Source organism: Balaenoptera physalus, assembly GCF_965194825.1.
Source record: "Balaenoptera physalus genome assembly, chromosome: 14".
NCBI classification, from domain to species: Eukaryota; Metazoa; Chordata; class Mammalia; order Artiodactyla; family Balaenopteridae; genus Balaenoptera; species Balaenoptera physalus.
Window position 1 is genome coordinate 68,313,899 of NC_138893.1, and position 24,094 is coordinate 68,337,992.

General features: G+C 37.3%; 1 protein-coding gene across 4 annotated transcripts in view; it reads left to right on the plus strand.

The window, feature by feature from the left end:
* Positions 1–14,688, plus strand: part of UBE2D1 (ubiquitin conjugating enzyme E2 D1) — a 35,770-nt gene extending 21,082 nt beyond the window's left edge. The window contains exons 2-7 of one of the 4 annotated variants that reach the window (XM_082423958.1): positions 5,495–5,558; positions 5,652–5,683; positions 7,749–7,826; positions 8,887–8,992; positions 11,872–11,923; positions 12,672–14,688. In XM_082423958.1, coding sequence (XP_082280084.1) covers positions 5,495–5,558; positions 5,652–5,683; positions 7,749–7,826; positions 8,887–8,992; positions 11,872–11,923; positions 12,672–12,717 — 378 coding nt within the window. In that variant the 3' untranslated portion in view covers positions 12,718–14,688. Of the gene's footprint in view, positions 1–5,494; positions 5,559–5,651; positions 5,684–7,748; positions 7,827–8,886; positions 8,993–11,829; positions 11,924–12,671 lie in introns of all 4 variants that reach the window. The other 3 variants (XM_082423957.1, XM_082423959.1, XM_082423960.1) reach the window with 3 other exon arrangements.
* Positions 14,689–24,094: the final 9,406 nt, after the last annotated feature.

A 24,094-nucleotide genomic window follows, 5' to 3' on the forward strand; every position in this document is an offset into this window, starting at 1 on the left:
TCACCAAAGCACTTGTGTCAGTATTAGTAGTAATTTAATGATTGATGTGACTATTAAGAATGTTTGATGTACCATCAGCTGCCTCTTTCCTATAAGTGAGCTTTAAATAGACAACTTAAGAACCTGGCCTTGGCTTCACAGAGAACATGGTCCTGAGAAAAGGAGAAAGGCTGTGTGAGTTCACTGCCCAGAGCCCAGGCACGGAGCCTAGCAGGTCCAGCTCTGTGCTCCCAGCTCTTCACTTTTTCTACCCACCTGCCTTCCTTTTAAAAATTAACACAAAGCTTTTAAATTCTGATTATGATGTATATGTATAATGTATAATATATGATATAATGTATGTCCACTCTAAAACAAGTAATAAAGTATTGAAAGTGATAAATGACAAAGTAAAGGCAACTGTAATCCTCAGGAAAAAAAAAAAAAAGAACCTGGCCTTGGGACTTCCCTGGTGGTCCAGTGGTAAAGAATCCACCTTCTGGGCTTCCCTGGTGGCACAGTGGTTGAGAATCCGCCTGCCAATACAGGGGACATGGGTTCGAGCCCAGGTCCGGGGAGATCCCGCATGCCGCGGAGCAGCTAAGCCTGTGCGCCACAACTACTGAGCCTGCGCTCTAGAGCCCGCATGCCACAACTACTGAAGCCCCTGCTCCTAGAGCCCGTGCTCTGTAACAAGAGAAGCCACGACAATGAGAAGCCTGCACACCGCAACAAAGAATAGCCCCCGCTTGCCGCAACTAGAGAAAGCCCTTGCGCAGCAACGAAGACCCAGTGCAGCCAAAAATTAAAAAATTAATTAATTAATTAATTAATTTAAAAAAAATGAATCCCCCTTCCAATGCAGGGAACATGGGTTCGATCCCTGGTCGGGGAACTAAGATCCCACATGCCGTGGGGCAACTAAGCCCATGCGCCACAACTACTGAGCCCGTGTGCCTCAACTTGAGAGCCTGTGTGCCACAAAACTACAGAGCCCACATGCTCTGGAGCCCATGCACCACAGCTAGAGAGAGAAAACCCACACGCGAAAACTAGAGAGAAGCCCCGCATGCCACAATGAAAGATCTCGCATACCGCAACGAAGATCCTGCATACCGCAGCTAAGACCCACGCAGCCAAAAAAATAATAATGATAAAATTAATTAATTAATTATTTTTAAAAAAAGAACCTGGCCTTTGCAGGAGTTCAGTTGTTAGATTTTATCTTTCTCATCCTTAGGTCTAACTTCTATCAAGAGGTAAAATCAGGGCACAGAAATATAAGAACATGATAATGAGTATTTTTCTATACTATTTTGAAGGGATTTGAAAGAACAGTCTGACATTTGAAATTTGAACACAATTCAGGGCTATTTCATGGAAAACATGGTTTTGGGTTTTTTTATTAGTAAACAAAATAAATTTGTATGTATTTATGTATGATTTACTCACATATACATTACTCCGTAAAATATATACATGCAAATCATTACAGTTTTTTAACCACAATTAGAGATTATTTTCTTTTTCTTAAATTATATTTAATTGAAGTGTAGTTGATTTACAATGTTGTGTTAATTACTGCTATACAACAAAGTGATTCAGTTATACATATATATACGTATAGATATATACACACATTTTTTTAAAATAAATTTATTTATTTATTTATTTATTTATGGCTGTGTTGGGTCTTCATTGCTGCACGCGGGCTTTCTCTAGTTGTGGCGAGTGGGGGCTACTCTTCATTGCTGTGCGTGGGCTTCTCACTGCGGTGGCCTCTTCTGTTGCGGAGCACGGGCTCTAGGCGCGTGGGCTTCAGTAGCTGCGGCACGTGGGCTCAGTAGTTGTAGCTCATGGGCTCTAGAGCGCAGGCTCAGTAGTTGTGGCGCACGGGCTTAGTTTCTCCGCGGCATGTGGGATCCTCCCCAACAAAGGATCGAACCCATGTCCCCTGCACTGGCAGGTGGATTCCCAACCACTGTGCCACCAGGGAAGTCTCTACACACACATTCTTATATATATATATTCTTTTCCATTATGGTTTATCATAGGATCCTGAATATAGTTCTCTGTGCTATACAGTAGGACCTTGTTGTTTATCCATTCTATATATAAAAGCTTATATCTGGGGCTTCCCTGGTGGCACAGTGGTTAAGAATCCACCTGCCAATGCAGGGGACATGGGTTTGAGCCCTGGTCCGGGAAGATCCCACGTGCCGCGGAGCAACTAAGCCCGTGCGCCACAACTATGGAGCCTGCGCTCTAGAGCCCATGAGCCACAGCTACTGAGCCCACACGCTACAACTACCGAAGCCTGCACGCCTAGAGCCCATGCTCCGCAACAAGAGAAGCCACTGCAATGAGAATCCCGCGCACCGCAGTGAAGAGTAGCCCCCGCTCTCTGCAACTAGAGAAAGCCTGCGCACAGCAACGAAGACCCAATGCAGCCAAAAATAAATTAATTAATTAAATAAATTTAAAAAAAAAAGCTTACATCTGCTAACCCCAACCTCTCACTCCACCCCTCCTCCAACTCCCTCCCCCTTGGCAACCACCAGTCTGTTCTCTATGTCTGTGATTCTGTTTCTGTTTCATAGGAGACTATCATTTTCTTATTAACTAGTTTTCTAGTTAAAGTAAGGGCCAAGAGGGACTTCCCTGGTGATCCAGTGCTTAAGACTCCGTGCTCCCAATGCAGGGGACCCGGGTTCGATTCCTGGTCGGGGAACTAAGATCCCACATACCACGACTAAGCCTGCATGCTGCAACTAGAGAAGTCCACACGCCACAACTAGACAAGCCCATATGCCACAACGAAGACCCAGCACAGCCAAAATAAATAAATAAAAATTTTTAAAAATTATCTCTTAGAAAAATAAAAATAAAATAAAATAAGGCCCAAGAAGTTCCATTTACCCATTTACACTAATGTTTAGAAAACTCAACATGATGAATCTTTTCAAAAGCAATTTCCTAAAAGACCGAATTAGAAAACAGTTAAGTAAAGCACAGTCATTCTAAAATGGGGCTATGGGGAATTCCCTGGTGGTCCAGTGGTTAGGACTCTGTGCTTCCACTGCAGGGGGCCCAGGTTCGATTCTTGGTGGGGGAACTAAGACCCCACAAGCCACCTGGTGAGGCCATAAATAAATAAATAAATAAAATGGGGCTATGACTTGGGAACTGCTCCTCCCCCAATCATTTAAACTGGTTCAATAATTGTATTCAACTACTGGAGAATTGGATGGTTGTTAGGAATCCTGTATTAACTTTACATTTATTTGAATGCCTACTATATGCCAGAGACTGCTGTATGCTTCATATGTATCATTTTACTTGTTTGTCATAGAAACTGTGGATGAAAGTCATAATATCACTTTGCATTAAAGAAAACTGAGGCTTATAGAGGAGGAAAAAAAAAGTTTTGCCCAAGATCATGAGGCAGATGAGTGATGGCACCTGGACTTGAGCTTCAAAGCCTTGCTTTTTAAGCACTATCACTGAAATCTTCCTCTTTATTGTTTAACTATACCGGGACCAAAGAAGCTGCTAACTCTGTTTAGTTAATTCTTGTCAGGAAGAGAAGGACAGCAGGAACTGTGGGGAAAAAACAACAAAAACAAAAAGTACTGAGGTATACTGGAAAAGACCCGAAGACTTGGAAGGAGACTTGAGTTTGCACTTGGCTCGGTTACTTAGCTCATATATCACTTTCTTAGGAAAGCCTTTCCCTATTCCTTGTTTGTCTCTATTAGGACACTGAACTGATTGCAGTGATTCTAAGGTGTACATCTTTTTCATTTTAACATTTCTAAAATCTGGACATGTCTTATAATTGTTGGTGTCTTAAAATTAATTGACAGTGTTTCTCCTTAATTATTAGTACATAAAATAAGGATGTGATTTACCATTGATGGCATCTTAGATTTGATGAGTGCAGTATTTGTTTACATGTGTTCCCATGAAAATGTTTACAGCATTCCCACAGTTTTTAAATAACAGGTATATACAGTGATTTTTCTGATTTCTAGTCTAATTCTCTTTTAAGCTCTAGCGCTGTATGTTGAATAAATTTTCCTTTGATTTCACAAGGATCACAGATTCAGTGTATCTGCTTTCCAAATCAACATGTCTTCTAGTATATTCCCACATCTCAGTAAATGGTATCTACACCTGTAGAAGCTGAAAAGCTAGAAGTCCCACTGCCAGGGTTTGAATACCAGTTCCACCCTATACTAGTTCTGTGAGCACACAGTGAAGCGTGTCACCTTTATTCTTCATCTGTAAAATGGGAAGCATAATAACATCTACCTCTCAGGATTATTAAGATGGTAAAACATCGAGTAAATATTAGCTGCTGCTAGTCTTCGACATATATATTTGTGACCTTTCTCCTTCCTCTGTACATGTAATTCATCGTCAGTCCTGTTATAAGTAGGCCTTTCACAATATCCCAGATCCATCCTCTTTTTTATCTGCCGCTTCTCCAGTCCAAGCCCCTGTTATAGCCTGTAATAACTAATCTGGTAGGTTCTCCTCTTTCCCATCTGTGATCCATTCAATACATAGACCAGTCAGAGCCATCTTTTAAATCAGATTATGCTACTTCTTAAAACCCCTCCCAATGCACTTGGTATAAAACCCCCAATCCTTAATATGGTGTATATTGTTCTCAGTTTTCTGCCTGGACTCTGCCTACTCTTTCATCCTCATCTTATGCCACTCTGCCTCACGTTACTCATTTCTCCCAAAACTGACTCCCACTCATCCTTTTGATTTCAGCTGAAATGTCACTTCCTCAAAGACATTCCCTTATCTTTGTAACTAAATTAGGTTCTTCAGTTCTAATATATAGTCTTTTATATTGAATTTACACCTTTCATAGTTGGTGGTGATCTTTTCCTTCCCAACTGAAGGTAAATTATTTCCCCAAAGTCATAGAGCTAGTTATGGTAGGATTGGAATGCCAGCCTAGGACTGGCCAACTAAAGCTGTGCCATTTCCATGATCCTTCCTTTGCTTCCTTGAGAGCAGAAAAGAGCATATGAATCAATGTGCTAGCCTTTAAAATATGGCCCAACTGCTCTCCTTTCTTTCCATTTAACCTTCATGTTGTTCCTTAAATATCCATCTCTCTGTGAGCCTTCACTCTCCCAAATTAGATTATAAACTGGTTGAAGTAGGATCTGTTTTTTATATATTATACACCTAGCATTTACATAAGTTACCCTGCATATAATAGATACTCAAAAATAGTTTGTCTTAGGGATGCTAAAGAAAAAAAAATTTTTAATCCATTTAATTTTTTCAGGGTTTCGAGCTGTCTCATGAAGGAATTTAATACCTCATTCCATATTCTTCTACCCATCAGTGACAGAGTATAGTTTATGTGTCCATATTGTGAATAGAACTGCCTAAAATGATTTTTAAATGAGTAGTTTGTGTCTTCATGGATTATTATGCTTGTTTCACTGGAAAATAATTAACCTTAAGTATTTTTGCCTTGCTTCAGGAATTGAGTGATCTACAGCGCGACCCACCTGCTCACTGTTCGGCTGGACCTGTGGGAGATGACTGTAAGCTTTGCTCTCTTGCTAGGATTTTGCTACCATTAATAATACAGGTTTGAACACTTGTTAATGACTCCAAAACTCCTTTGTTTGTTTCAGTGTTCCACTGGCAAGCAACTATTATGGGGCCCGTAAGTATGATTCATTTGTGTGAAATTAATCCCCTCAGCCATCCTTCATTCTTGGCATTTCACCTTTGATCAGATGTTTGTGGCTAGGGTTGAATTTTCTTGTACTCTGAATCACTCAGAAAGCAAAATATGAGTAAAGAATTTATGATGATTTTCTAGAGCCCTGATGGCAAATACTTGCTGGGAACACATTTACAATACTTTGCCAAATCCTTGATCATTATGCATAATAATGAATCACCCACAATTTGCAACCAGGCTGTGTGTTTATCTTTTTTTAAACACAGGAAGTCAGTTGTTCAGAACTAAGCGTAATTACTCTCACATCAACATTTTAGTAGGTTAGAAATAAGTCTAATTAACCCAGTAATGGAATTCCTACAAGTAACAAGTACCAATTTGCAATAAGTTTCATCACTGTTCCTGTGTGTGAGAGGAACGGATAAAATATTGCAATGGCTCTATTGTTGCCACATCATGAATTTGCCTCTTTTGTTGCATTGTCCTGAACTCAGAATTACCTGCTATTCTATGACTGGCTTCTCTTAATACTTATTACCTTTGTTAAGATTATTTCTTTCTACACGTGAGAAGCAGTTATGACTTTTCTTTCTGTGGGCAAAAATCTGATTGCATAAGAATGGGCACTGACAGCTCAAATCTACTTTCTGGGTAAAGACTGCATTAGTAACATGTTTCCGTTAACATCATTCTCTCCTCCCTCACTTGAAAGATCTTTATCTAGTAAGCCATAAAGTTTTTAATCATGTTGCCTCATGCTTAACTTTTAAAAAATACAACAGTTATTGAATTTTCAGAGCAGGAGTCCTGAGCAAGTGTCTTAAATTACTAAATTGTTTTATTAAGTTAGTTTTTTAAAGGGTGAAGTGCAACATATTTATTTAACAACTTTTAATGAGAATCTAGTTATTTGATTTTCATTGCTTACCAAGAACCTTCAAAATAATATCAAGTCTCACCCTTACCATTTGAATTATAGCCCATCACAAATATTTCTCAGGTGAATCACATGTAGCAAATGGTTACAGTTATGTTACTCATACCCTCTTTATTGTAGTAATGTAAATATGCCACTCAATAATATAATTTGAACATCTAAGAAGACCATATCTGTTGATTGTAATTAACTTACATTTTCTACATTCCTTATAATTTTTGATGAACTAGAATTAAACTACGTGTATAGTAAGAATAATTATATGGTACAGTCCTCTAATGTATATGTAGAAACTTAAGGAGGAAGTAATGATAGTCTTGCTATTATTACCAAAATGTTAATATACATGATACTTTTAATTAAATATAAATGAATGAAAATAGAATTTAAGATATTTTTGCTACTTTTCCCCCCTTTTCCCTTTTTTTAATCATCCTTTTTTTTTCTTGCTTGTAACATTATAAGTATTTCCTAATTGCTATAAAGAGATATGGCCAAGCTTAAATTCCTCTTGTAAATTTGATTCCTAATTCGATAATTCTATGAAACTGAATTTATCTAGTTTTGTTTGGGGCTTTTTTGCATTTCCCACGTTGTTTTGTAAACTGTTACTAAGTGAAGATTTGAGCTCTAAATTATGTAACAGTGTCACTTAGCCTTTTCTTTTCATAAGTTGGTCCTTTCAGTTCATCTCTATTCTTGCCCCTTAAAGGACCATGAGAACTTAAGTTTTATAATTAAGAAGAAAAACACTAGCCCCAACCCTTTTCTTTTATACTGATTACTGCTACAGAAAATTATTCTTTTCTCACAGCAGTCTTGTGTGTTTACTGATCTTTAACAGTTTATACTCATAAACAGATTTGTTTGGGCAAGTCACACCACTCCACTGTGTATGTCCTATTTTTGTTTGTTTTAAACTATGATGTTGGCATGATTGTTGGAAAGTCCGCCTTCATGCCTGCAAAGAGAAACCTGTTTTTAAGGTAAATGATTTGAACTTATGACAAAATGATTTTCAAACTGGTATATTTGGAGGGAATCATCTTGGGTTACTAATAATAAATATAGTAATCAAACACTGATGTGATTATTTTGTAATTTCAGCCTGATAGCGCATATCAAGGTGGAGTCTTCTTTCTCACTGTACATTTTCCGACAGACTATCCTTTTAAACCACCAAAGGTATTTTTATTTTTATGATTGACATGACTCCTGTGTCAGGGGTTTTACTCTCTATCCAGAGATATTTTCATGAAAAGACCGTGGGTAGGTTGGCATGTTCAAACTGTTCTGTAAAACCAATGAATCTAAAATATGCTTTCTTACTCAAATATTATGTCTGTAAACAGAAGGCAGTATCTGTTAGGCTAGAAATTAGCTTTCCTACCTGTCTTTCCCTCTGCATTAGATATGTGTAGTTTGGGAAGTTTTTATGGTCAAGAGTTAGACTCTTCCATTCAGGGGATTATCTTTCCTAGGTTGACCCTTCTTTCTCAGTTTTTAACTGTTCAACAAACATTTATTGAGCACCTACCATGTTCTGTTGCATTGGGGAATACAAAAGTAAATGTGACATAGTCCTTTTATTTAGTGTAGGAAAGATTAAAACACATTCTTATTAAATTTAGCTTAGATCTAAAGAGGAAGCCAACAAATGATGGGGGTGTCAATGAGGGAGAAAATCATTAACAAATTCTGTCACTGAGGAAATAATTACTTTAGATTTTTAAAAATACCTAATTAACATTACATATGAAACGATGTAACAACTCTCATGGAAGATTAGAATTCTTGGTGGATTTGTTAGGGCAGGTAATAAGCTGGGGCCCCTCAACTTTCCTCTGGAATAAGGTCAGCAGCCTATTTCTAGATCCAGGTGTCAGTTGATAATCAAATTAAGAAAAGGATTGCTTTGAGGGTTGATGAAAGCCATGGTTAATTACTTCAGGAGCTACTCAACCAGTCATACCACCTATTACAGACTTATTTATCACACTTTCCAAAATACTCCTCAATTCCTTGGGGTTGGGGAGAGCAGGAAACTGACTTTGCTTTCACATTATCAGTAGCTAAAGCTACGTGCACATAAAGTAGATGCACATCCAGTTTGTGTTGAATACATTTCTCCTCTAAGATCACATAAAATTGAGGACATTTTACCCTAGAGCAAATTGGTTCTGTTTGCTTTCATAGTTCATGGATTGTCACAGTTTTGTTTTGTTTTGTTTTGTTTTATGTTTAGATTGCTTTCACAACAAAAATTTACCATCCAAACATAAACAGTAATGGAAGTATTTGTCTTGATATCCTGAGGTCACAATGGTCACCAGCTCTGACTGTATCAAAAGGTAATTTCATTTATCAGATTTGTAACAGTTGATAACAGTGAGACAGGAAAAATAGAGCAGAAATATCTTAGGGACCAAAGTTTAAAAAAAACAATCTACTGTGTTTTCTTCTGCTTTGCTTTTGCTTTCCTTTCATAGCTTTTATATTACTCTTGCTTGGGGGGTTGATGGGCAGATCTAAATGATGAAATGAGAGAAATTTAAAATGTTAGAACTAGGAATTTGGGGATAAGACTGTTGACATTTCACCCCTTTAGTTTGGGCTTTATCTTTAAAAAGAGACAGGGACAGAGAGAGAGACACACAGAAGTAAAAATAAGATTTTAGGACCAGATGTCCCATTCATTAAATGGAATTATTTATTGACATGATGAGTAAAGCTTTACATCTCCTTTACTTCATCTCAGAGGAAATGTCAGATTGGCAGATAAAGTAAATGATTTAAAATGAAAGACAGGAATTCCCTGGCAGTCCAGTAGTTAGGACTCCATGCTTTCACTGCCGAGGGCCCAGCTTCAATCCCTTGTCGGGGAACTAAGATCCCACAAGCTGCATGGTGTGGCCAAAAAAAATGAAAGACATATTTCACACTTTAGAATAATGTAGTATATATAGCACATTAGTCTAAACTTCAAATAATCAGTAGCATCATTGTAAGGACTGATACATAATCCATGCAGATTCTCAACTTTCACAGTTGCATAGCATTATTCTTTGCTAAATTATGAGATGTGTATATAGGGCATCTGAAGCCGTTTGTTTCACTAGCTAATGTTATTTGCTTTGCCAGCCTCTTAATTTTGTCTTGTTTCTCTAACAGAAGAGAGCCTGAGTTATTGTTTTGAGTTAGAGCCATCTACCCCTGAAAGTAATTTGGTAGTTTCCCCTTTTTATAAAATTTAAGAAAACTGTTTCTCTTGAAGGATTTGGGGGAGGAATCCATGATTATTAACAAAAATTTTTTTAAATAAATGCTACCTGAATATATAACTTGTTTTAAAAATTGATAAGGTTTAGAGGAAGCAGTGTCCATAGCCATGATTATTTCAAGTATTAGATAAGTAACAGCCCTTCAGATCAGTTAGTTATTCATGAATGGCAAATTTTCTGATCTAACATATCCCTATAAAATGTTCATGTAGATTCTAGTGTCCTTTTAAAAATCTTTCAGATAATATAACTGTTACACACTAGATATAGGAAAGATACTGTGTCATAGGGTTTTTCAAATTAATATTCTCTTTCCTGGAATAGGATCACAAAATGAAATTCATTTAGCATATGCAGCTAAATACTTAGAGAGCGCAGACTGCCAGATGTTGAACACTTACCTTCTGCCATTGGTAGCTTTTTATAAAAAATAGTTTTGTTAGCTTCTAGAAACTGTCCTTTAAGAACAGTTTCAAACAGCCTCAGTTTCCTCATATGTCAAATGGGGATTATAATAGTATTACCACATATGGTTACTATGCAACTAGCACATAGTAAGCATTCAAATGAATGTTATATATTGTTATCTTTTTCCTTATCTGAAAACATTTGATTTGTGTGCATAATAGTGAAATCAGGACTCTTGGCAGCAGGAGTGGGGAGATGAGGAACTTCCCTCTTGCCTATTTTATAAAGTAGCTTATATTTTCTTTATTTGTACATTTTTCACTTTTTAATATTTTAAATGTCTTATTTTGCTTTTTATCATGAGTTTAGTTTGGAAACTTTCTGGAGGTGTGAGCCCAGATAACTTCCCCAGTTGGTTTAATATACAGGCTTGAAATTCCATTGGGCAGATGAAAGATTAAAAAGATGAATTAAATATTAGTTTTTGTTAGCCCGTAGCACCCCCTTTCCAAGTCATTTAAGAATCAACTCTGCCTTCCTTATAAATTCAGCTTTGGATTTGTAAGAGTAGGAAAAGATAAAGGAACATAGTAGAGGAAGGTGAAGATGGAATGTTGTTCCAAAGATTCCACGTATTCCCTCAGAAGTGGTGGCATGGAAGCAGACAAATGAGGAACCAGTGTCCTTGTTCCCTTCTTTTTCAGATACTTAGTTGTTTGTTTTTTTAAGTGTAGCTATTTGCATTAGTATTTTGATACAACATGCAAGAAACAACTACTATAATTTATCAATTTTCATTTATATTTAAAAATATACAAGTTATGTAATGATAGCTGTGCCTATTATTTTTAAATGCATTTGCTACAAATAATGTACATGGAATAAAAAAAATTCATTGAAAATAATCTTACAAATCTTCCTTCTTTAGCTCTAAGCCCAAGTAAAACAGTGCATGAGCTCCATCTCCCAAAGCAGTTTGAACTGTTAACTGTAATTTGATTGCTTTACCTTGAACTGTTTAGGACACAGATTTTCTGCATTAAAGTAGAATAAAAAGTGGACAGTTTTCTTATTAAAGTAAAAAAGTATCTCTAAGAAACATCTAAAGTTAGGATGCTATTCTAATATTTTTCCAACTATGTACCATCCGGGGTATATGTGTGTTACCTAAAAAATATTTTTGTAGAGAACTCTTGAGTTTAAAAGTTAATAGCTACTTTGGAGATTCACATTTTTAAAATAAATAGAAATTCAAATAGAATTTAAAATTGCAAAAGTGATAATAATTTTGTATTATATACACTGTATGGTAATTTTGTAATTTAAAAAATTAAAGATATTTGCTGCCAACCAAAATTAATCTCAAATGTAATTTAATGTGTTCATTTTGTTTTTTTCTTTATAAGTTTATTGTCTATTCAGTAAAATTATTTTCACATGTGTAATTCATATAGAGTAGAAAGCTCATTACTTAATATGATGTTCTCTTTTAAATCTAGTTTTATTGTCCATATGTTCTCTGCTTTGTGACCCTAATCCAGATGACCCCTTAGTACCAGATATTGCACAAATCTATAAATCAGACAAAGAAAAGTAAGTGTTTGCTTATATTAGTTTCTATTTGGGTGCATTTCTATGTAGTCTGCCAAAACATAAGTATTATCAATGTATTGAAGTACATTTAGTTATGCTTATTGTGTTTATGTTAAGTTTGTTTATCTTTGCAGTGGAGTAAACCTTTCTTTTTAAATTCTGTTACTCCTTTTACAAAAAATCTCATCCCTTCCCACTTGTTGTTTCATCCTTTACTATTTAATAGTACTTGTTCTGCATTTACATAGTATGCATGTTTTTTGATAGTAACTATCAAACTATCTATAATTCTAAGTAGTAAATTTAAAATTTAAAAAGTTGATAATTGGAAATTACTGAATATCATATTCCTTACCTTCTCCCAGGAAAAGTTATCCTTAACTACCCCTAAACTGACCTGATTTTCAAGGTGCTACATCTTGCTGGCACCATTGATTCATTTGCATTTTACAGATAATGACCATTCAGGGTTGGCATTTACAGATTTGTATTAGAAATTGATTTCTTTATTTCATTGTGTATAACTTAGGTATGTTTTCATATAGGTTGTAAAGAGATCCATTAGTTTAAAAAATCGCTCATGTTTTCTGTTTTATTTATGCATGAACCTAAGTCACATTGACCCAATAATTGGTATATGTATGATTATTGCAGTTAAGCATAAAAAAGGTATACAGTTTTACATAGACAGATCTTCTAAAAGATTTAATTTGTATGTTTTTACTATATCCCTTTTGTATGTCTACAGATACAACAGACACGCAAGAGAATGGACTCAGAAATATGCAATGTAAAATCAAAAAAAATTTCATATATACCAGAGTACTGTAAAATCTAGGTTTTTTTCAACATTAGCAGTAAATCGAGCACTGTTTACTGTTTCATTGTATCATGAAATCCTTTGATTTTTACCCATTTTAAATGTATTTCTGAAGCAAGACAAAACAAACTTCCAAAAATATTCTTGAGACTGTGATGAGAGCATTTATCATTTTGTATGCATTGAGAAAGACATTTATTATGGTTTTTAAGATACTTGGACATCTGCATCTTCAGCTTACAAGATCTACAATGCATCTGAAAAGCAACCAAATTATTTTTTGCTGAAACTAGATGTTTTTACATGAAAAATACTGTATGTGTTGTCTAAGATGTCGTCAGTTATATAAATCTGTATTCAGATTTCATTCTTTGTTAGCTCACTTTATAATTTGTATTTTTTTACTGTATAGACTAAATATATTCTATTTACATGTATGTCAACTCGTTACTTTTTTCCTGTGAACAGTATTGAAAAAACCCAACAGCTGATAATGAAATGAATTAACTGTCCGTCTCCCTTGTCTTAGGGTATTCTGTAGATTGATTGCAGATTTCTTAAACCTGAAATGATCTTTACACTGTAATTCTCAGTATACTGATTATGGAGAAACACTTGTTTTGATTTTGTTATACTTGACTTAACTTTATTACAATGTGAATTAATTGCACTGCTAAGTAGGAAGACGTGTAACTTTTATTTGTTGCTATTCACATCTGAATTTTTTTCTGTATAGGCAATATTATATTGACACCTTTTACAGATCTTAATGTAGCTTTTTCCATTTAAATAAAATGCTTTTTCTAATATTTGTCTTGATTACTTAAAAAGATAAAAAATTACTTTATAAGTAAGGATCAATACTCTATATAAAATTTTGCATGGAAATTAATTCCAAATTGTAAGGATGAAGTCTGTTGTATTTGGCACTAATCACTATTAATTATATAAATTTTATTGCTTTAGGTTTCTATTGATATCTGTTTACTAAATTGTCAATCTAGAGGATGATATACACTGGTCCCTTGTTATTGAAGAGAATTTAGGATATGTTGGCATTTGTCTTGGATCACATCTAAAATGAATTATTTTCTAAGGTACTGAGATGAATGTAAGACAGTGTCACCTACATTGAAGAAAAGTCTTTATAGACCTGAAGAATAATTAGGTTAATTCATTAAAAATGCCCCTCTAGATATAACTGACGTTGTATTTCTTAACATTTTAAAATCTAGAATTTCTAAAACAGAATTTTAGTGCCATCACAGTTTGAAAGAGGACATCCATTTTTTACCGTAGAAGTTATACAGAAAATTCTAAAATGACACTTTCCCTCTGTTTTATAAATTGTCAGTTAAAATGATTTAAATGAGCAGGTTATCTTTGCAGATTTTAAAGAAAGCTAGAAAGTTCTAATGTTTTAACTTGGAAAAAAAATGTCTCTAATTATTAGCATGCTTACCAAACTTGAGTGTCATTTTTAAGAAGAGTTGTAGCTCTTCTGATTATTTCAGTAGCTGTTTAAGTGTGCAAAAATCTGTTATGGGTGTAGTCATTAGCAAAGAATGTAAATCACTTAAGTATTTTACCATGGTTCATTATTATTAAAGCACAAAATAACCCATTGTTAAAAAATGTGTTTTTATAAATGAATGTAAAATAATTAAATGAATTGTGAGATGGATGTTTAAGAAAATATAGGTTTAAAAAGTAACTATATTAAGTGATGTCTTGAAACAGCCATATCATGAAGAATACTACTATGTTATTATAAGCTACATTGGCCCAGAATTTGAACACTCAACATCATTAGATTTAAGTATTTAGTATATTTTGATAATAAAGGGTTTTGTTTCTTGAATATCTTTCACTTTTTAAAAAACTTTTGTGTGGCATTTATTTTTGGAAATGTCTTTTTTTTTCTGTATTAAAGTTTTGAAACTTAGCTAACACTCTAACTCTGTTTGCCTTTGCTTACATCTGAATTGTACAACCACTCTCTTGAGTGAGCACAAGTTCTCATAATTAATTAAAAAATCTTAGAAGTTCAGCAATGGCATAATGATCAGCCAGATCAGTATTTTGGGTTTGTTGTTTTGTTTAATTCTAACAAAGGTTACATCAGTTACCTAACTGTAAATCCGAAGCCAAGGACCTTCCTCCGTAGATCAACCATTAATTTAAGGACCTCCTGGGAGTGAGGAAAATGGATAGTCTTTTGGAGTTTTACGGTCCTACCTCTTGAAGTCTTGGATTCTGAACACTCGTAACTGCCACATACAATAAATCCATGATACAGGCTGTAAGGGGTAACCTCACCCTCATCCCCCCAACTATCTCTAATTCCTGAACAAGCTTTACACATGCATATGTAAATCATATACAATTATTCATTTTTACTTTACGTTATACCCCCACCCCTCCATGAACTCTGTTAGGGAAAATTTTAAATTTACTTTGTCAATTAAGCAACTTCAAAGGATCAAAAGGTATTAGGTGAGGAACACAAACACAGAGCACCAGGGCAACCCTAAGAGTTAATATTCAGAAGAGTAACTTTTGGGGCTTCCCTGATAGTGCAGTGGTTAAGAATCCGCCTGCCATTGCTGGGGACACGGGTTCAAGCCCTGGTCCGGGAAGATCCCACATGCCGCAGAGCAGCTAAGCCCGTGCACCACAACTACTGAGCCTGCGCTCTAGAGCCTGTGAGCCACAACTACTGAGCCCACGTGCTACAACTACTGAAGCCTGTGCGCCTAGAGCCCGTGCTCCGCAACAAGAGAAGCCACCACAATGAGAAGCCCGTGCACCGCAATGAAGAGTAGCCCCTGCTCGCCGCAACTAGAGAAAGTCCGTGCGCAGCAATGAAGACCCAATGCAGCCCAAAATAAGAGTAACTTTTTTTAAAACTTAATGATAAAAACAATACCACATGTAGTTTTTCATTTCTCATTATTTTATCACAATGATATGTTTATCTTCTTCGTACATGATTCCAGTCATTGATGTTACACAGAATCCTGCTCTCTAACAGTTCTGTATTTTTAAGGTGGAAAGATTGGGGAAATGAATTTTCCTCTCGGATTAAGAGAGATTCTTGGTGAAGCTATTTATATCCTGTCTATTTGTTGGTAGTCAATTTGAACTGGATTCAGAGTCCAGTCCAGTCCAATGTTTTAAAATTTGAGTTCTGCAGTAGAATCATTGGTCCTGTTACTCATTTTTATTAGGACTAGCCATGGAAAATGTGATTAATACTCTAGCCACGGCCATATAGCTTCAGTGTATTCAAATTGTTGACTTTGGTCTGTTAAGATACAGCACTTATCTTTTTAGTTGACTTTGGTCTGTTAAGATACAGCACTTATCTTTTTAGTTTAAATCTTTTGTGATTATTAATATAATAAAATAACAAACATGAATTCTAAAAGTATACTTCTAGCACTCTATCAATGTAAACTATGACTGCCGAAAATTTTCTTTAAAGCAGAAGTTTAATTGCAGTTTAATAGCCCTAAAATGTAATTCAGATTATTTGTGAAAGTTCTCATTTTTTACAGTGCTTCTCTTTGACTATTCCGACAGTTGTGTTGTACAAACAGGGCAGCAGGTAGAGATTCATCTAATTTCACTTGTAAAAATTCATCTGTATAGATAACTAGTCATTTCTAAAAAAAAATTTTTTTGTACTTACATCTGCAAACTCCTAAACTGTATATTGATACACTTTGACCAGGAGTTTTTTCAGTAGTAGTGATAACTGAAAATTTGTGGACAGCTGACGTTTTGGGTAATAGAAATAATTTGTAACACAATAGTGTATTGGTGATAACCTAATAGTGTTTTATCACTTATTTGTATCATGTTACATTTAAATTTCTGCTCTCATTATCCTGTTATATATGTAAGAATGTGGTTTTAAATTGTAAATGAACTGAACTAATAGGAAGAGGGAATATTCACCTAAAAGTTCTAGCATTTGGAGGCATTTTTGTATAATAAGATACATTTTTTAAAAAACTTAGCGCTCTCTTAGGTTCTACTGTTGTAGAGGGAGGGATGTGCCTTTCTTACCCCAGGAGGAAGTTGCTTTTATTATGATGGCACATGTACAAGTTCTGAGCTATGCTTCCTCATATCATTTGCTTGCTTTTGTTAAAATCCTTTTAGTGCAAAAGATCACTATGAGTTGCATGTAAGATTTTATTGTAAACTTAATATACATATTGTGGGGAACAGTTGTGACACCACTTGTGTAAGCACTCCTGATACACCGGTTTAGGTGGTCCAGTGACCACCCACACATTCAGTGTGTCAATAGAAGAATTCACCAGACTAAGCATATGTTCATACTCACAGCTAAGATTTATTATAGCGACACAGCAAAGATATACAGCTCCCTCAGTAGGGGGAAAAGACAGATCATGAAGGAAATCATGAAGCTCTCTCTGAAGGGGCCACACAGAGCTCACTCTCCCTCCAACAGTGAAATGCAGGAACACAGGCACAGTGTTTCTGCCCAGGGAAGCCTGTTTGAAATGCAAAGTTCAGGGGTTTTAATAGGGGCTAAACCATGTAGGCACCCTTTGCCCACCAAAACTCCAGGCTCCCAGAAGGTAAGCAGGTGTTCACTGAAATCACATTGTTTATTTAAAAAGTCTAGTCAGGCTAGCATAGCAGATAGAACCTTATATCACATAGGGAAAGCTTTAAAAGCCATATTCCTTGATGCCAGCTGAAGGCCAACCTGGTAAGCCCTTCTAAAAATCAGACCTGCACTATTCATTGAAAAGACTGTTCTTTCGCCTTGAAAAGGTCTCTGTACCCTTGTCGAAAATCAACTGACCCTAGAGGTTTTTTATGGACTCTGAATTCTGTTCTAATGACCTATATGTCTTATGCTAACACCACACTACATTGATGACTGTAGCTGCATAGTAACTTTTGAAATCAAGAAGTGTGGATTTTCCAACTTTGTTCTTTTACAATATTGTTCTGACTATTCACATCCCTCGTGATTCAAAATGCATTTTAGGATCAGCTTCTCCATTTCTTCTGCTGAGATTTTCATTGGGATTTTATTGGATCTCTAGGGCAGTTTTGGTAAAGTTGGCATTTTTGTCCTGGTTATCTATTGCTGAATGACAAACCACCCTCAAATAAGTGGTATAAAAGAACAGTTCTTGCTCATAAATTCTGTAGGGTCAGGAATTGGAATGGGGCACAGTAGGGAGGGCTTGTCTATTCCATGTACTTAGGGCCTCAGCTCAGGTGATTCAAATGGCTGGAGGTGGAAATCATTGGGAGGCTTCTGAGATGTTGGCACCTGGATGAGCACTGTCTACTAGAGCACTTATTAAAAGCCTTCCTAGGACTTCCCTGGTGGCGCAGTGGTTAAGAGTCTGCCTGCCAATGCAGGGGACACGGGTTCGATCCCTGGTCCGGGAAGATCCCGCATGCCACGGAGCAACTAAGCCCCTGCGCCACAACTACTGAGCTTGCGTTCTAGAGCCCACGAGCCACAACTGCTGAGCCCGCGTGCCACAACTACTGAAGCCCGCGTGCCTAGAGCCCGTCCTCTGCAACAAGAGAAGCCACCGCAACGAGAAGCCTGTGCACCGCAATGAAGAGTAGCCCCCGCTCTCTGCAACTAGAGAAAGCCCGTGCACAGCAACGAAGACCCAATGCAGCCAAAAATATATAATAAATAAATAAATAAATAAATAAAAGCCTTTCTGTGTGGCTTGAACTTCTCACAACATAGCAGCTCAGTGCCAACAGGCAGCATCTGGAGAGCAGGTCTACCAAGAGGAGGAGAAAGTCCTATGACCTTTTATGATCTAGCTTTTGAAGTCACATAGTGTCACTTCTTGTGTGAAGCAGTAACAAACCCTCTCAAATTCAAGGGAAGGGAACATAGACTCCCACTTCTCCATGAGAAGGAATTTGGGGTCACCATCACATCTTACTGAATCTTCCATGAATATATAGATCACTCAGTGTACTTAGGCTGTCTTTAATTTCTGACTGTTTTGTAGTTGGCTGTGCAGAGGTCTTGTACATTTTTCATTGGAGTTATCCCTTGGTACCTTATTTTTTAAACCTTGCTTTCAGACCCAGAATGTGGTAAATTTTGATAAATGGTCCATTTGTGTTTGAATATAATACGAACCTGTTACTAGGTACAGAGTTTATATATGTGCCAATTCGATCAAGTTTGTTAATTGTGCTCACAATATTTGCTTTTTCTCACAGCCATAATGGGTGATGTGTGCAAGTTTCCCGTTTATGATTGTGAAATTGTCTATTTATTAGTTTATATTTGCTGTAAAGATTTTGAAGTCATATTATTGGATACACACACACACGCACAATACACTCATGAAATCGTGATGTTTTACTGGCAGAATGATCCCTTTCTCATTAAGAAATGTCTTTATTTATCTCTAATAATGCTTTTGGCTTAAAGTCTACTTTAATATTAATATAGCTTTCTTTTTGGCTAGTATTTGCAGTGTATATCTCTCTGTGTTCTTTAACTTTGGACCTTTCTGTGTCTTTTTAAAAATGTCTCCTGCACTCATTATAGTGAGTTTAATAAAACCATTATTTGGTTTTATTTGATTTGGTTTTTATCCAATATGACAATTTTAGTATTTTAATTGGAGTATTTAGTCCTTTGCATTTAATGGAATTACTGATGTTGGTTGGGTTTCTACCTACTACGTTCCTGATTTATTTATTTATTTACTTGGCCACGCTGCATGGCTTGAGATATCTTAGTTCCCTGACCAGGGATTGAACCCGGGCCACAACAGTGAAAGCACCGTGTCCTAACCACTGGATTGCCAGGGAGTTCCTGTGCTGATTTTTTTTAAACCATGTTTTATTTTTTCCTCCTTTCTTGCCCTCTTTTGGATTAATCAATTTTTATAATAGTCCCATTTTTTCCCTCTAATAACTTGTTAGGGAACTTCCTTGGTGGCGCAGTGGTTAAGAATCCGCCTGCCAATGCAGGGGACATGGGTTCGAGCCCTGGTCCGGGAAGATCCCACGTGGGAGAGAGCAACTAAGCTCGTGAGCCTAGAGCCCGTGCTCGGAAACAAGGAGAAGGCACCGTAATGAGAAGCCCGCGCACCGCAACGAAGAGTAGCCCCCCACTCACCACAACTGGAGAAAGCCCGTGCACAGCAACAAAGATCCAACGCAGCCAAAAATAAACAAATAAATTTATTTTTAAAAATAACTTGTTAGTTCCACATCCTTTTATTTTTTTGTGTGTGATTACCCTGAATTAAAAGATCCATCTGTCTTATTAAGTTTAATATGAATTATTACTTATACCATTTTCCCAGTAATGTAAGAATCTTAAACTATTTGGGCCTTGTTACTCCTTTCCCACTTTTTGCATTATCATTATGAAGTTTGATTCTACATGTATGTTGAATTCCACAAGACATTAATATTCTTATTTTGTATGTTATTGCCAGTATACTGACCTCCATATATACTTTTCCAGTGGTCTTCATTTCTTCTTGAATTTTCATGTTTCTATCTGAGATCATTTGCCTTCTGACTAAAGAACTTCATTTAGTATTTCTTTTAGTGCAAGTCTTCTGGTGACAAATACTTTTTTTTTTTCTTGAAATGTTTTTATCTTGCTATCATCTGTATAGGATATTTTCTCTGGGAATAGAAGTTAGCTTATTTTCTTTCAGCACTTTAAAGATATCATTCCATTGTCTTTGGATTCCACAATTCTGTTGAGAAATCACCTGTTTTTTATTGTTGCATCTTTAAAAAGTGTCTATTTTCTCTACTTTTAAGATTATATACTTTTATTTTTAAATTTTAATACTTTTACTATGATGTTACAAGGTATAATTTTCTTTGTCTATATCCTGCTTGAGGTTCACAGAGCTTCTTGATCTGTAGGCTGATACATTTTCATGAGTTTTGGAAAATCTCAGCCCTTGTTTCATCAAATATTGCCTCTGCCCCATTCTATTTTTCCCCTTTAGGACTCCAGTATAAAATGTATTAGACCTGTTTCCTAACCTATTTTCTGTGTTTTTCTTTTTCTTTTCTCCTCTGTGCTTCTGTTTGGAAATTTTGTATTCATCTTTTTCCAGTTCACTAATCCTGTTTTCTGCATGTTCAATCTGCTCTTAAACCCATCCCCTCAATTTCAGATACTGTAGTTAATTTCAGATTGTCTTTCTCAGTTCTAGAACTATCATTTGATTTTTTTAAACATATTTTAGTTTTCTATTATGTTCCAAAATTGTTTATTTTGTCTGTTTTTTTTTTTCTATTTTTTGAAGTACTTCATCACGGTTATTTTAAAGCCTTTGTTAACTTCAAGGAACTGAATCACCTGTGTGTGTGCTTTTACACTTTTATTGAAAGCTGGACATTGTGTATAAAAAGTGTAGAGTCTCTTGGACTTCCCCGGTGGCGCAGTGGTTAAGAATCCGCCTGCCAATGCAGGGGACACGGGTTCAAGCCCTGGTCCAGGAAGATCCCACATGCCACGGAGCAAATAAGCCCATGTGCCACAACTACTGAACCTGCGCTCTACAACCCGTGAGCCACAACTACTGAGCCCATGTGCTGCAACTACTGAAGCCCGTGCGCCTTGAGCCCGTGCTCTGCAACAAGAGAAGCCACCGCGATGAGAAGCCCCCGCGATGAGAAGCCTATGCACCGCCACAATGAGTAGCTCCCACTCGCCACAACTAGAGAAAGCCCGCATGCAGCAACAAAGACCCAATGCAGCCAAAAAAAAAAAAAAGACAAAAACCAAAAAACTGTAGTCTCTAGATGATGTTCTCTTCCACAAGAGAGGGCTCACCCTCTCCTCTGCTAGACAAATAGTGTGCAGAGATGATCACCTTAAGGCAATCAGGGTCTGTGCTTAGTTGAGGCTGGTTGGAGTTTCATCAGATTTCAATCTATGTCTGGTTTACCCTCGTTCATAGCACACAGCCCTCTAGGGTTGTCTTTGTTTTCTCAGACCAGAGAGACTGCAGGAAATTCCACTCTGCTTTTAAATAGTATTTTTGATTCACAGTTTTAGCTTCTTTCTTCTTAGAGCTGCAGAATTTGGCAAACATCCTGAGGGGGCAATAACCATATGTTTGAAGTCTTTCAAATCCACCATTTTGTCACTTCTGATCTGTGCAACCACCACAAGTACTACTATTTTTTCTGTCATGAATAGCCGCTCTCTGTCAGAGATCAAGCCTGAATTCTCAGCCTTACACCCCATCCAAATCAAGTGCCCCAGGTAAAAGGGGGACTGTAGATCATTAGTGTCAGTTCTCCACTTCAGTCTTACTGTGTTCTTTGGGGACCCTGTCCTCTGGCAGGCCTTTGTCTTAACAATGCTACAAGACTGCAGAAAATTATACCATGTTTTCAAAAGTTTAGTTCTGTAGCTTCTTTACCAATATAGCTTAAGATTCTGGTACATATCTTGAGAAAACAAGTTGCATGTTGAGGTCCTTTAAGTTTCCAGTTTTGTCACTCTAGCACTGTGCAACCACAGAAAGCTCTGTTAGTTTGTCTGACCCAGCAGTGGCCTGCTGCCTGTGCTAAGCCCAAATTCTCAGCTCTAGCCTGTACTCCAGGAGAAGAATGACTGCAAATAGTCGGAGCTGATCTTTGATATATTTCATCCAGTTCTGATTTTCAGTAGGACCACCTATCTGGAAACAGATATCCCTAACCTCTTCATTCTTTGAATGCAGTGCTACTACAACCTCCTATCTTTTTCCCTACCCTCAGACTGCCCTCAAATTAATCATCCTCAGAAATGTCAAAGTATTCCATCTAACTGAAATTTGATCTTGTGGGTTATCATTCAAAAATATTTAGAATGTTTAGGAACTTCCCTGGAGGTCCAGTGGTTAAGACTCCGCGCTTCCACCGCAGGGGGTGCGGGTTTGATCCCTGTGGGGGAAATAAGATCCCGCATGGCATGGCCAAAAAAAAAGGTTTAATATTTCCCCACAGCCTCAATAGTGGTTTTGCAGAGGAGTCTGGGAAAGGAAATGGAGATGCTGGGAAAGAAAATGAAGTAGAAGTGAATCATACATTTCTACTTCAATCAGTGATGCTCATTTTTATCGGATTTATATATGTGTCCTATGGTTCACAGGTTCATTTCCTTGGTTTAAATCATCAACCAGAAGAATAAAGTACTAAGTCCTTAAGACTCTCGTGATCAGATATGGCTTGCGTCTCCAGACTCATTTTCCACTCTCTGCCTCCCACCAAAATTCCTGCAGTTCCCATTGGCTCCCAACTTCTTCCACTTCCAGTAGAGAGTGGTGCTTCTCAATCTCAGACTTTGGTCAAACTGTTCATGGTGCCTAAAATGCCCTCTTCAATCCTTTAACTATCTCTCCCAGTGCTGATATCTTCCCTTTTGTTTTCCCAAAGGTGGTGCTAAAGCTCAAGTTTGGCGTTTTTCTCTGGCCTGCAGATTCTGGCTGGCTTTCTGTGTGTGCTCACTAGCCATATGCCAAAACCGGCTCTCATTGTTGCCAAAAACTCAGCCTCTGTTCACCGGTGCCGAATAGGTTCTTATTAGAAACGCAGAGAGAGAACTCTGGAGGAGTAGAAAAGAGTAGCTTTATTACTTTGCCAGGCAAAGGGGGACATAGCAGACTCCTGCCTTGAAAAACTATGTGTCCCAACCCAGGAGGATTTGATGAAGAGTTTTATAACAGTACTTCCCAAGAGTGGGTTTGCTGACAAGATTAGGGTGTGTGCAGGGTCTCAGGTGGTCTCCTCATCTTGAGGAGCTTCTCTGGTCCCTTTAATCTGGCCTCAGGTGGTCTCTTGGCTGCTCTTCCCTTGATTAGCAACTGTTCAAATCTGCCCTTTGGAACTCAGGGAAGGTCACGGAGGCTGGAGTCTTGCCTACAAGAAATGAGGGACAAAAAGAGGCCTCAGGGCCCGGGAGCCCCACAGGGCCCCACTCGGTTTCATCACTACTGTTGTCAGAAATGCACGCAGGGTGCTGGACACGGAGGAGGGGGTGCAGGGGGGGCATGTGCGTGTGCACGAGTTGTGCCAGGAACTGGGGGTGCTCGTGGACCAGTTGGGGGGACCATGGGTGATGTGTCCCCAGCAGCTATGGTTTCTTGATGAAGTCCACAACATACTGTGAGCCGTGTCCCATTAATGCTCTCCAAGAATTCTACCCCAGCCTCTTCCCACTCCCCAGTCCTGAAGTTCATGATTCAGTATTCTGGATGCGCTGAGAGAGAAATGAGCTCCTTTCTGTGTTCCCCACAGTTGGGGAGGCCAGGTGGTCACGCACACACTCTCACTTTCCCTTG